We start from the raw sequence: 15,603 nt of genomic DNA, 5'->3' as shown, positions 1-15,603 counted from the left end.
TATATAAACTTAATTTATAAAGTTTATTTATAAAAAGTAACATGTGTGTAATATCGATTAGGAAATTATTTAATAGCATTGATCTTAACATAATACTATTTATATCATATAGTATCACAAGTATAGATATTAATAGGTGTAGAAAATAATACTAACAAATACTGCAATTTAAGTAAACTATATATAAACTTTCTAATTTATTAATATTATTTTTCATAAAATGAGATAAATGGAAAAAATAACGAATCATTTGGGGTACTTATATGTTAGATTTGCTTTTGTTCGTCGAAGGGCTGCCTTTAGTTGCGCGGGCATTTCGCATTTAGTACCTTCTACAAGATCTTTCACTGGACTTTTCAGAATGCGAAAGTTGATATCATTAAAGTTCAGTACATGCAATTGAAATTGGACGAATCGATTTGTCAGTACCCACAATTCTTCCGAAGTCTTGGTTATTGATTTTGGTACTACTTTGACCCCGATTGTGTATTGTAGTCTCTTATCATCTTGGGATACTATTTCCTAAATAAAAAAGAATAATATTGATTTTTTTAAATTAAATAATTACTTATAAATAATTGGCGTGTTTATTTAAGTTTAATTTATATAAAGGTATAAAAATTTTAAAACAAAGCAAAAAAATTATAATAAAGTAAATAAAATAAATAATCTATATTAAACTAACTGTATTGAACTAATTATAAACTGAATATATTACTAAAAAAATGTAATATCTTTGTAGAAGTTTAATATATTAAGAATTTAATATTTTTATGAATTTGATATAGAAATTTATTATCTTAATCGAGATGAATCGACTAATATATGAACAAATAATTATTATTAAATTCAATTAATTTTGTACTAAATTTAATTAATATAATAATTATAACTCTTGTAAATCCTCAAAAACAAATATTTAATAATTTCAAAAAAATAATTTGTTGAAAAAATTTATAAATTTTGAAGCACTTAAGCCTTAAATTAATTATCTACTTTCTAATTATTCATTATTATAATAATATTTAAAATCTATGTTCGCATAGTATTATGTAATTATTTAAATAATATATTACATTTATGATTATATTTATGTTTAAAGGTATTAAATAAATATTATATTTTTTATTTCATATTAATATTTCTTTAACGTTTATACAATTTAGTTACGTTTAAAATTATTGAAGTGAATTATAATTGAATCGTTATGATAATCATTCTATTATACATTTTATTATTATGAAAATTCCTATCAGAATGGAAACAAAGGTTCCTTTATATCGATTGCTGAAAATAATCAGTTCTATTCTAAATTCACAACTACTAATGAGATTAGTATGACGTAATCAATTCAAAGTAATTTTGTATCAGTTTATCGATCAGAAAAAAGATAATTTAATATAAACTCAAAATAAATCTTGGTAGATTATTAATATCTTGACTTCTTACTTACAATGTTCTCTTTAGCCATTTCTCTGTACCTATTCCAACAAGCGATGGCCATTTCTCGCGTGAGTCCAAGGAAAAGTGTGCCATCCGAGGAGAAAGCCTGACCCACCGCTTGGCTAGTTAGTATATCTCTTGCTCCAAAGTACTTTATCCGATAACCGTAAATACTACGTGTGAGTTCACGTGTATTTGCAGCATAGAGGTCGTATGAAGCCAGAGGTCTAAAGAATAGGTAACGTGGCTCATAAGGAAAGATATTAGGTGACAAGGACATGTCGACGACACCGCCAGCAACACTCGGATTATAATCACCGATACTGACATTACGAGCCGAGTCAATAGGATTGTACACCTCACCTTCAAGACGAAATAACCCAATGCCATTCCAGATTACCAAACCATGTCCCACCGAGTCTGTCATATATACCTAGAAGATTTAAATCATTGTTAGTTACCGAATTAAATGATTTGAATAAACATATAAGTTTTGTGTTAAATCTTGAATATTTTATTATAAATAAATTCAATTAAATAATTCAACAATATTATTAATGAAATTTCTTAATATCCTTAAAGTTAAAAATATAATGATTGAATTAAACGATATCATTATTGGTGCTGTAAGTATACAATAATATATTACTAATTAAAAAATAAAAAAGTTTTTAATTTATATATAATCATAATACAATGAACATAATACAATGAAAATGATAAGTCAACTGATATCTATGTATATTGAAGAAAACAATATTATTGCATTAATTTAATAGAAAAAATTTCTAATATGTAGTATTGAATATATTAAATTAATATATAAATTATATTATTTAAATAAAATCCTTTTAAATTTCAAAACAATTTACAGTTCTTCAAATAAAGAATTATTGATATTTTGAAAGCATTTAAATTAATTATGTTCAGATTACATTCAATGTATTTTATATATTATTATAATCTCAAAATACCAAAATGATATGTATATTATAAAATATCGGTATTTTTTATTTTTAATTTTTAACTTGAAATTAATATTTACAAAGTCATAATGTAAGAAACGGCTACTTAGATAACATTTTGTTATTGAAACACGAAGCAAAAGTGAAAAAGTATCTTACGGTAGTATGATCGCATTGCTGCCCTTTGGTTTCGACTATCGGTTTGACCAAACGTGTCATGCCTTGATTATTTTGTGCAATATGATTCGGTATCTTGATTCTCTTGGTTAGTTTATTTCTTGTAAGATCGAAAGCCAGCAGCTGTGCTGGACAGGCTTTCGCTGATGCGTATTCCAAGATTCCGGTATCTAAAACCCACAACCTGTTGCATTGATCGATCTGTCAAAATCAAATTTCTCTAAGCTGATAGCTTTCTTCATAATATGTTTTTTTTGCATGCATTTTCTATAATAAGTTGTTATGATATAATTATACTTGCGTAATTGATGCTAAATATAAAGTTATGTAAACCGCTAGAAACAATAAAATCCACCAATAAACATTCATTTTGTACAGAAAAAGAATAATAGACTCCACTAATAAAAAGAATTTTCCCACTTTGATACGAGTTTTAAAGTTTAGTTATTACAATTTTGCATAATATTTTTCTAATAAGATTATTATATTGTTACAACGTTTTAATTATTCCTATATTTCTCTTTTATAGTCATTATCATAAATTTTCTATTAAAATTATATTTATACCATAATAATATCAATAATGATAGAATCTAGTTTAAATGAGAAATAGGTGAATTATATATACTATATTATATTTTTATGCATTATTTTATAAAACTATATTTAATTTATACATCTTACAAGAGTACAATTAAAAAAGAAAATTATTTAATTTATATTATGATAAATTTAGTTATTTCAGTAGTTTTAGTTATATTATAATATTAATTTTTGTTAATTTCGCAATATCCCACATTTCTTAAGGAAAATTTACTAGAAGTATTTTTTAAATATTTTTATATAATTTTATCGATTAAGTAATATATTTATAAATACATAATAATAAGTTTGGTATAATAGATAAATTGGAATAAGTATACTACATTTTTATTTATATTCACAGTTATTGCTTTCCAAAATAATTTCCAAAAAATTTTCTGATAATATATTTAAGTAATTAAATTTTGACTGAAAACTCTGTTGCAAAATATGTAAACATTATTTCAGTAAATTTATTAAAAAATTTTTAAGTTTTATCAAGAATTGTACCAACTAAAAATATATCGTAAATTATTGTTTATCTAATTTGCATTTGTAGGTATAATTCTTGAAGTTCCCAGATTGTAGGAAAAATAATTATAACAAAATAATAAATTTATAAGAAAGTAAATAAATAATAAAGAGAGCAAGATAGAATGAGAAAGAGGCGTAAAAATGGAGAGCAAGATCGTGTACGATAGACTTACAGCCAATCCATATACACTCGTAATACCATTGCAATCACCATTAGTATGCCATGACCAGTCAGGATATGGCAATAATAAAGGGCCCGACGTTGGTATTGAGTCGCCTGATACAATGCTGAGTCGAACTGGTGTCCCTATGTAACCGATGTGAGAAACAAATATTCGTCCATCTACAAATACCAATTTTCGCAATATTTATTCATTATATAGTTATAAATAGAGGAAAGCGTGAATATTTTCTGATATAAAATTTCTTTGCATCTATAAAATAGTTTTTAATTCTTTAAAGACAAATAATTCTATAGTTTAAAATAGTGGCTATCATTCGTAGTTTAATAAGAATTGAATTGCATAGCAAACACGATGTAATTTATTTAATTCAATTACGATGGATTTTTTATTACTTATATATAGCATGTATATGTCTGTATTATAAAGTTATTTTTATTTATTTATCCGAAAAAATTATATTTTAATAATAATAATGTTTAATGAAAGGCTTTAAGTTTTGAGTATTTCATACAATGATATGAGTAATTTATTATTTTTAAATAATAATTTAAAAATTATATTGAGAATAATCTTAATTATTTTGTATTTTTTTTATAAAAAGCTAGAACACATGAAACAATTTTAAGTAAAAAATTGAAAATAAGATGAAAATTTTATAAATTGTGATTGTAAAAATAAATTATAGAATGTTTGAATAATTTATAATTAGCAGTTTTTGTATATTATAATTAACAGATGGAATATACTGTTAATTGCTTGAATGAGAAATTTTACAATATAATGAAATAAATCGTGAATTTGTATAAACTCTCTTATAGTGTACTTTAGCATTCGAAAATATTTATTTTCTCAATATATATTGACGATCTTACTTGCATTTTCAGAGTAATATAATTAATAGTATGGATTATAAATAAGTTTTTAGAATAAATTGGATAATTACATATAAATAAATACGATCTGTATTTGAATTTAATATTACTACATTTTCAATAAGTTTTCTGAAACAATGTTAAAACTATATATATTGAATATATGGAATATTTAATATATTTAAATATATAAATAAGAAACTATCAGAAATAAACAAAAGTAATATTTCTAACGACAAATTGAATTCTATAACAAAATTTTATGATAATTTTGTTTTGTTATTTATTACACTGTATTTAAAGTATTCAAGATTTTTTATATAACTAATAATTAATTTTATAAAACAATGAGTTATAATATTTAATAAACATTTTATGGGCTCTAATATTAAGCTTATACACTTGTAGAAACATTGTATTTATAATATTATAGAAAAATTTCAATTGTTAGACTTGAAATGAATTTTCGGATTTACTTAATGTTTGCATTACAGGAAGGTCTAAACTATTTGATTTTAAATTTGTATGCAATGTAACTTTTTAGTATTCTTTTATAATTAATATATTAAATATAATAATTTAAAACTAGAATAAGATTAAAAATATTATATCGTTAAAGAATAACTTGAGCAACAATTAATAAATAATAAATACAAAATAACATAATATAATTACCTTTAGCTAGTGCTAGATCTGATGGTAATACTCGAGATAAGTTATATTTGCCTGTCCGTATTGCATTCTGTTTTTGTTCGTCCGATTCCCATAAAAAATCTAGATATTTCCATTCGTAAACAGTCTGTAATTCAGCCCGTATCAACATTAAAGCAGTAGTCGCGAGTGTGCAAACCCATAGCACCAGATGCATTTTAACACTTTTCCTTTCTTCCTTTTCCTACTTTCTAAATATTTCACTCTCTCTCTCTCTCTCTTTATGTTTACGTACTTTTTTTAAAATTCTTTTATTTTTTATCCTTAAGTAAACCGTGAGTGTATTAAACTTGTCTTCGTACAAAAGGTGTAGATGAAATTTAATGCTTAATTCACATTTTCCTTTTGACCCCTTTTTGACTGTTATAATTATGAATGCAATAATATCATTGAAAACTTTCTTGAGCACCACATTTTTCTTCTCACTATAAAATTTCTCGCCTTGCTTGCAGTATTTATCCTTGTGAAAATATGCGGACAGTAATGAAAAATGTCCCAAAGAATAAAGCTGCTGAGAACGGCTTGTTGCGTGAATTATCAATGAGAGCATTCGCACATCTGGATTGCAGACAGGGGCAATATTAGTGCCTGTATCGTGCGAAAGTATATACACGTGCCCCACCGTCGGACATCGTGTTCAGTCCTTTCTCTGCTTGGTAACTCATAAGTTCTTTCCTGGTCGTGTATTACAAAATTTGAGATAATGAAGAACGGGGCATTTATTTTTGTCCGTGTTCCAGTTACTGTTTTATTTTATTACGTTATTTTTCACAGCTTATAAAATAGAGAAATAAATTTTATTTAGTTTATATTGTGTATCTATATAGGTATTATGGAGTACACTGGACAACAGATTGCAAAAAATTAGTTTGTTGCCTTTAAACATTATTAAATTATAATAAAATAATAATAAAATTAATTGTTATTTATTTATTTCAACGATTTATAATATTTAATAATTATTAGATTATTGTATCAATGGGATACATAAATCTCTATTTTTATACATAGAATATTTTTAAAAAATGTTTAGTTTGTTACACACTCTTGTTATCAAATAATACTAAATTGTCAAATCCTAATAACCAATATCTATTGAATCAATTTTGTTGCTGTTATAAACACCGTGAAATAATTGTTTCTTATCAGAATAATTAATAGCATTTGATTTATAAAAGCATTAATAATTAATGCAAATTTATATAAACTCATATAATTCAGAGTCTAAAGATGAAAGTTATATATACTTTCATTTTAATATAACATATCTTACAAGCAATTATTTTTTTTTCTACTTATTTTAGTTCAAATGAAATTTAGATATTAAGTTGCTTCTGATTGTTTTATAAAATTTAATTATTAGTTATATTAAAAATCTTGAATGCGTGCACTGTAATAAATTAAAGAATTTTCATATAAAATGTTTCATAACTTTATTATAAAAATATTATTTCAAATATTTCAATTTATTGTATGCATTTAAAATTTTATCAAATATAAGAATAATGTTATACTCAACAGAATCTATAATATTATATACTTTTATGGGTGCGTATTAATACTAAAGTACCAAATAGAGCGAAAAATTATGAATGAAAATTGCCAAAATATTATTCAATAAAACTGAATCTTACAATTTGTCAGATATTTTACGGCTGATAACCAATTTTATTATACCAAACAGAATTAATTCCAATTATTGATTCTTATTACATTTTAATGTATTGTTGAAATGAAAAGATTTTAAATTAACTATTTTAAAATGTTTATTCTTCCGAGTAAAACTACAAATAGTAATCAGTAAACTTAATTTATTTCGGTTGATAATTATTATAAATAAATGTTGTTTAAGATAAATAAATGTTGTAAAATTACGCGATAACTTACTGAAGTAAAACTTCTTGTAGAATATAATACCATTTAATTACGTAAATGATTCATTCTTTATTATTTCTTTCTGCATTAACTGTCAATTATCCAAGGTCGAATAAGAAGAATTGTGCTCATGGTAAGAGTATTTGTTTAGTATATAGAATACGCTACAGAGAAAGCAAATCGGTTTGGTACGGCTCGCGTCCCAATTATGAGATTCCCATGACTTGGTCATTCTATACAGTCACATTGTTTCAGATCTATTAAATCTATTTCATATTAATTTAACTTGTCTGCGTAATATATTTTATTTTTCAAATATATTTCTTATGTATAAAAAACTATACTCGAGATTGATTAAATATAAAAATTAATAAAACAATTGTAAATTTAAATACTTACGTATGATGATGATATTGCATTATTAAGATTATTATAATGATAACGAACAATATTTATTTATAGAAATATAAATAAATCGCGATATTTTATTAAATATAAAAATATAGACATGATTTTTGCGTTTAGAAGTATGCGTCCTTTTATGTTCAAGTAAGTAAATATATAATCAATAATCAGAAATAGTAAAGATAATAGTCTAGATTATCTTCTGATTATCATATTATCAGAAATAGTAATGATAGTAGTCTAGATTGTATAAATCGTTTACCTTATATTTTATTTAAAATTTACTTTAGTCAGAAGTTATATAAGAAAATTCATAATTTCTGTTAATAAGAATAAATAATTAGTTTAATTATTTTAACATTAATATTTTGTTTTTATGTTGCTCGTTTAAACAATATTGTTTCAGAAATATAAATATATAAAATATAAATAGTTTATGAATTACTACAAGTTAGAAATTTTTCATTTACAAATTATAATAAATATAACTATTCAATTTAAAATAGTGTAGTTAATAGTGTAATCTATATAATCTATGTAATCTATATTAAAAAAACTTTACTATTTACGTTCTTATTTATGTTTAAAAACTTTTTAATATAAAATTACTATCCAATTTCATATAAAATTGTATCTAAAATGATAAAATATTTAGTATTATAAAGTGTTCACATATATTTAATATATTATTTTCATTAATATTTATAGCTTTTATTATTTATGATGTGCTTTATATTGTAAGTATGTATATTTGTTTATATGTATAAAGAATTTACATTTCAAAAATGTAGTTTTATATAATTTGTAATAGTATAATCAAGTTAGTAAAATATGTAAATAAGTAGAGCAAATATTCCAAAGAATTTGAATTAATAATTTGAGTTTAATAAATAGAAATTATTAAATAAATATGAATTCGCTTTAAAAATTAATATTGCCACTATATTATTCAGTGATTTTTAAACTTCATAGTAATTTAATTTCCAATTAGAAATTACTATTACACACTTGCTAATATTTAAAATCTGTTAAATAAAAAATTTATATTCTATTTTATTAAATAAATAATTTATTTTTCGCACCATTGTTATCTTACAGCTTTTAATTAGATAACTATCATATGAACAATTTAAACTTAATAAGATATGAGAATCAATTCCAAGAGTAAGTTTACATAATCATTATTACTAGACGTTTCACTTTATATTCTCTTACATACAAATTTTTTTAAATAAAAATTTATATTTTGTTTTTGGAATGAATAATTTTATTATTTTTAATCCAATTGTCACTTTACAACTATAAATTAAATATTTATTAGATCAGATAATTAAGGAAAAAACTAAGATTACAGATAAAAATAAAACTACAATTAAAGTTAGCTCCGTCACAGTTAGTCATAAATATTTTGTGCATCATAAAATATTTAGACTAATCTTGTAATATAAGTGTACCATCGTCTTTGTTAATTTGTTCATATGCAAATTGAGTTTTTGCAGAAATTTCACATTTTGTACCAGTTGTGAGTGTTTTTACAGGACTTTTTAGTACACGAAAATTAATTTCGTTGCTATTTAGTTGACCAAGTTGGAATCCTATAAAACGGTTTGTCAATACCCATAATTCTTCATCTGTTTGATTATTCGAAATTGTAATAACTTTGATTCCATTTGCATATTGTAGACGCTCATTATCCTGTGAAACTATTTCCTGTAACACAACAGTACATTCAAACATTTTTATAGATATTTTTATGTCATTCGACATTTTTTATTTTACTTTCTGTTAATATATATTATTATTGGCATACTATAATTCTCTTAAATAAATGATAAAAATCACGAATTTAAATTATTAATTATGCTTAGATATATACAATGTATCGTATGCAATAAAATTATGGAGTAATAAAATAATTTTTGTGTACAAATGAAAAAATATTTAATTTTAATGAATAAAACATACTTATATTTTAACTGATTTTTTTAATTAGTGAAAAGTATTATGCCAAATATAGAAAACTTAAAAAGTAATGTAAAAAATTTTTAAATTGTAATTTTTAAATGTTATATTTTATTTGTTTTAATATTATTTGTTTGAAAAACTTTGTATAATTAGTTAATTGACCATATTTAGTAAAAATTATTGCATATATATTTCAAAATTTTCATAAAATTTTCAAACAGATTATTATCATAATAATATTTTTATTCCTATTTTAAAAATATGTTTTAAAAGAATTACGCAAAATGAAGTGCTGTTAATCCCGTTAATTATATACGATATATATATATATATATATAGTATATTTGTATGAATACTGATTAATGATTTTATAATATCTATCAATAACTTCCTATTTATTAAATTTTATGAAAATTTTTGTTAAGAATTTGAACTATTTGAATCGAAGAAATTAAATGAAAAATAATATACATAGAAATAATAATAACCATAAATAACCAATAAATATAAATTTTATATTACAATTGATCTTTCATTTGATTAATGATGAAACTTTTTGCCAATAAAATAATAAAAAAAATTTTTAATTAACTTAAAATAACTGAAATTTATCAATAAACTAACTTTTAAAATTCATTAATTATCATAGAAAATAAGTAACTAATATATATAACTTGAATATCCTTACAATTACAGTGAATTATAATATTCTAATTAAATATAGTATTAATTTTAATCATTTATAAATAATCGTGTTAATATTTAGATTATTTTCATACTAAGTTGAACTACTTTAAAATAAAAAATAATTTACAATTTTATAATAAATTTTTTAACTTGAAGATAATGTAAAATTTATATCTATTTACGTTCATAGAATAATTTTAATATATTTTTTAATGTAAATAATAAATTAGATTATTGAAAATATGTTACAATTTTTACTCATTGTCATATAAGTTAAAGTTAATTTAGAAATATTACTTTTAATTTTATATTAAACAATTTGTTGCATGCACACAATATATTGATGTTGATTGATATCAAGGAAAATTATAAACTCACGATATTGCTCTTATCGAGTGTTTTGTATCGATTCCAGCAGCCAATAGCAATCTCTTTAGTCATTCCTAAAAATAATGTCCCATCAGATGAAAACGCTTGCCCTACCGCCTGACTACTTAATATATTTTGGCGTCCAAGAAAATTGATTGAATCACCAGTTCCACCGCGTCTAAGCTGCTTTGTATTTGCAAAATAAATATCAAACGAAGCCAAAGGGCGAAAATAAAGAAAGCGTGATTCGCCTGGAAAAATTTTCGGTGAGATATCCATTCCAAGGATTCCGCCGGCAAGCTCAAGAGTATGATTACCAACACTAATAGTCTTGGCTTCTTCATTGTACTTAAATAACTGACTTTCTAAACGAAATATCTGTTCACCATCCCATACTATAATACCATGACCAAACGTATCAGCTATAAATACCTTAAAAACAAAAATCGTATGTAGACGAATTGTATTACATATGCATGCGTAAAATATTATTACATTTATTTATCCATATGTACATGTATACATACATACATGTATACATTTTTATTAAATATCTAGGAATTGAGAAATGACTCAAGGAAAAGTTTAAGTTTCATACACTGGAAATTATTAAAGTAGAATTATTATTAGGAAGATTATCAAGTATCCATGATTTGTAATAGACAAATTACTCTTAATCTCGGTATTAATTGCTGTTTATATACGTGTACTTGATATTTAGAAATATTATTTAAAAATTGAAAAATATTGATATCATTATATTGACTAATTATATTTATGATTTCGTAGTAATCTCTTTTACAACAGATATTTCAATAAATATAGAAGGAAATAGTAAAACAAAGGGAAGTAGAAAGTTACAAACATTATATAATCTAATACAATCCATGATGAAGTTGGAAAAGTTCTAGGATATTATAATATTTTTGTTAAACCAGTTTTTAAAATTTTTCAAACAGAGAAGCAGACAAGATAAAACGATAACATTATTTTGATCAATAGGTGTAAGAGTTGATAGGATTACAGCTATATATCATATATTAAGGCATATATAAGTTGTAATTAACAAATAGAATATATTATAATATTAAGTAATAATATTTTTACTACACATCATACGCGCGATTATGTGGGTGTATGTGTGTAAGAAAGTTAATTTATATTTTACAGTATTACAATTTATAATCTTACCGTTGTTTTTTCACAGAACAACCCTTCAGTTTCTACAATTGGATTTGATAGTAAAGTTTCATTTTTTTTATTTCTTGCAATATGGTTAGGTATTTTTATTTTGTTGATTAATTTATTCGTATTAAGGTCAAATGTTAATAATTGAGGTTGACATAATATATCTTGTCCTTCTAAAAATCCTGTGTCTAAAACCCATAATCTATTACATTCATCAATCTACAATAAATTGCATTCAATTATTCCTTCAATTGAGTATTTGTAGCCGATCGATATTTTTACCGCTATTCTGTAGACACTTGTTATTGAATCACAGTCACCTTTCTTAAACCATGACCAATCAGGATATGGTTTTACCAACGGCCCTGACGGTCCTTTTTGTTCAGTAACTGTAGCTAATGTTGCTGGTACTCCAGTCATTCCAAGAAATGATATGAATATTCGCCCATCTAATATGTGTGTGTGTATGTGTATAAAAATTAAACTATTAATTTTTATTAGAATTATAAAAACTCTAGATTAAACATTTTGATTGGATATTACATTTTAATACGAAAATATTTATTTTTTAAATGTTGCTAAAGCAATGTTAATAATTGAATAAATTCTTGTTTATATTACTAAATATATTACTAAAATTTATAAAAATAAAATGTATTCAAGTAAATATTCTTCATAAATTTCTTTATTGATATACAGTAAAAATGTAATAAAAATAAACCTTCTGTAAGAACTTTTAAACTTATTAACAGTTAAACATATTATGTAAATCCTTCCTAATTATTTAAATATATTGAGTAGATATATTTTTTTATACTTTCAAAGTTTATTTATTTCTAATTTGTTATTCACAATATATTTATAAATATAAATTCTATGTTAATATAAGCAAAGATTATGAATTTACGGATATTAATTATATTTTGAAGAATAAATTTGTATTTTCAATTACCTTTTGATTTATCAACATCCATGGGTAAGATACGGGAAAAATCATAAATTCCATTTTGAATTGCTTCTTGTCTTGTAACTTCGGATATCCATAAATAATCTATGTATTTCCATTCAAAAACTGCTTCCATGTATCTTGCTGAAATGAACATTGCGTTCGATGCAAGGATGAAAGCACATAGGGCTAGACACGTCATGTTTTTGCTCTATTTTTAAAATAGATTTCACTTTTAGAATTTAATTAAAATAAAACATTTTTATAAACCAAATAACCTTCTTACAATTTTTTATATAGTCAAAAATTACATAATTAAATCTGATTTTATAGATAAAATATTTCGTGTAATTTTTATTTAATCATTTTATGTAATTTTATAGTTTTTTATTTATAATGCTTAAATAATTTAAATAATTATGTTCGGTAAGTATTTCTTATGGTATATATTAAATTTTTTTATACACACTTTTGTTTATTTTATATGAAATTATTCATAAATTTTATTTGATGTCAAAATATTAAGAATTTTTAAATAATTATGGGAAACAAGAAATTCAAATAAAGTAATAATGAAAATTCATAATAATTTAATGCTGTAAAAAAATTTATGACATGCATATACAGTATATCAATATCTGAGTATTTTCATATAATTATAGATGAATTTATTAAATTTCTTTTATCTCGTTATATAATTGAATAGAAATATTACAGTTGATTAACAATGGATTGACTTCGATCTTAAATTATTTAAAAGCAAAAAAGATGTATGTAATTTTATTAAGTTGTAACAAAATAAAACAAGTGGTTTAATACAAAATTCCAATGTTTTAAATTGACTATGTATATAATATATTGTTATATATATATATATATATATATATATAATATAAATGAATTTTTGAAATATTTAAATTTTGTTAATTTTAATATAATGATTTTTGAAAAATGTTTATAGCGTTACTTGTTTAACTTTTTTGTTGGTTATAAATACATTTTTTATTCTGTAATAAAAATATTATTTAATAAAAGAATATTTAATTTAATTCGTATAAATTATTTATCGATTAATAGAAGTTTTATTTTAAGAACGATCTTATATCAAATGAAATTGAAACTTTTTATAATTATTATTTATGTTTTACTGTGAAATCTCTGAAATAAATAATATGAAATCTGTTCAATATTCATTTATTTTACATACTTAAAGATACTTATTCTTTATGAGAAGTAAAATATCATTTACCTTAAATCAAGTTTGTTGCGTTGATAATTTTCATTGCTGAGAAACTCACACACGATATGATTAAAACTGTAATAGCGATATAAATGAACAGTTCTCGGCTTGTGGGTTATCGTCGGTGATTCTGATTATGTTATGCTGATTTTATATGTTTTTTCAATTTATTGATGTACATACACAGAATTGTGTAAGTAAACATTAATAAATAGATGTTATTATCACTTATCAAGAAAATAATAACGAATAATAAAAAATGTTTCTTTAATACTTTTTTATGCTAATAAACACGATTTGAGATATTTAAAATAATATAATACTCATAATAATGATATTATTGCGTTAATGGTGCATTTATTAATTTTAGAAGAGATTTATTTATGAATTTATTCCTTTTAATATGAAGATTTATGTACCATTTTACAAGTGACAGAACATTTGAGTTGTTAATATTCTCTTTATATTAAAAATTTATAAATAAATTAAAATTTAGAAAATGTAGTATTAGTGTATGTTATTTTTTTATAAGACAATATTAGATGACATTCAAAGAAATTGTAAAAAAATTTATTAAAACTTTTATTCATGTCATAATTGTATATATAAGGAAATATCAATAGCATCGAAAATAATTGAAAAACTAACGACATAATTAATATTTTAGATAAATTGAAAAAATATTTTGCGACTTAAAAATCATACATACATTTTTACAAATAGATGACATAAATATTTTTATTTTATAATAAGTAATAGAACATTTAAGCTAATGACATATTATAATTATTTAAAAAATTTAATCTTAAAATATTACTTATATTGTTTTGGTTTTCTTTCTAACTCTGTTTAATTTTCACGTGTAATATTTAGTACCACAACCAAAATTTCAGTTAGTGTAAATTCAATAAAAATGCATAAATATAGTAACAATATTTAAATATTATAATTTATTTATTCGTCATATAATGTTTTGTTGTTGTATAAAGAAGAAAAGTTATAAACAAAAGTAATTTAATTTAAATAAACTTATAAATTGTAGGTTATATTTTTACATTAATTAAATTAGAAAAACAAATAATGACTTTCCTCTTAAATATGTTTTTATTACATACTAAGTTATATTTTGCACGGTCACTGAGAATAGTATGGAAACTATATTTTATAAGTACTAAATTCTACGTCGACATTTCGAAGAATCACATGTTGTGATTGTGGACAAAATGCCATCTTTAGAAATGTAGCTTAAAGATTAATGCTTCAATGTGTTTATGCGAGAATACAAAAAAAAAATCGGATCTAGCTCTTAATCGTAAATAAATTACTCCTCCTACAGATAATACACACAGACACACGCTGACAATAATATAATTTAAACATATTTGATAAATATCATCTTAGGCAAAAACAATGCAAAGTTTTCAAGTGATTTTCATGTAAAGAATCAGAACACGGTTAT

At 22.5% G+C, this 15,603-nt stretch overlaps 2 protein-coding genes across 3 annotated transcripts; both read right to left on the bottom strand.

Moving 5' to 3' along the window:
- Window positions 1-219: 219 nt before the first annotated feature.
- LOC105368091 (major royal jelly protein 1-like) lies at window positions 220-5,674 on the bottom strand. The gene is made up of 5 exons (XM_011506998.1): window positions 5,434-5,674; window positions 3,875-4,044; window positions 2,568-2,786; window positions 1,454-1,876; window positions 220-522 (listed from the first exon to the last, which is right to left on the bottom strand). Exons 1-5 carry the CDS (start codon window positions 5,624-5,626, stop codon window positions 247-249), a joined length of 1,281 nt encoding a protein of 426 aa, XP_011505300.1. The 5' UTR covers window positions 5,627-5,674; the 3' UTR covers window positions 220-246.
- Window positions 5,675-9,082: 3,408 nt separating this feature from the next.
- LOC105368090 (major royal jelly protein 1-like) lies at window positions 9,083-14,379 on the bottom strand. Of its 2 annotated transcripts, none has more exons than XM_011506995.1 (6): window positions 14,154-14,379; window positions 12,911-13,115; window positions 12,241-12,407; window positions 11,962-12,177; window positions 10,780-11,202; window positions 9,083-9,459 (listed from the first exon to the last, which is right to left on the bottom strand). In XM_011506995.1, the coding sequence occupies exons 2-6, from the start codon at window positions 13,104-13,106 to the stop codon at window positions 9,181-9,183; spliced, it is 1,281 nt and encodes a 426-aa protein (XP_011505297.1). In that variant the 5' UTR covers window positions 13,107-13,115; window positions 14,154-14,379; the 3' UTR covers window positions 9,083-9,180. The 2 variants fall into 2 exon arrangements, with proteins under 2 accessions (XP_011505297.1, XP_011505298.1); XM_011506996.1 differs by having other exon boundaries at window positions 12,911-13,048.
- Between the last annotated feature and the right edge of the window lie 1,224 nt (window positions 14,380-15,603).

The sequence above is a fragment of the Ceratosolen solmsi genome, unplaced genomic scaffold, assembly GCF_000503995.2.
Source record: "Ceratosolen solmsi marchali unplaced genomic scaffold, CerSol_1.0 scaffold6, whole genome shotgun sequence".
NCBI classification, from domain to species: domain Eukaryota; kingdom Metazoa; phylum Arthropoda; class Insecta; order Hymenoptera; family Agaonidae; genus Ceratosolen; species Ceratosolen solmsi.
Note: the sequence above shows the minus strand (reverse complement) of the source record. Positions and strands in the feature narration are given on the sequence as shown.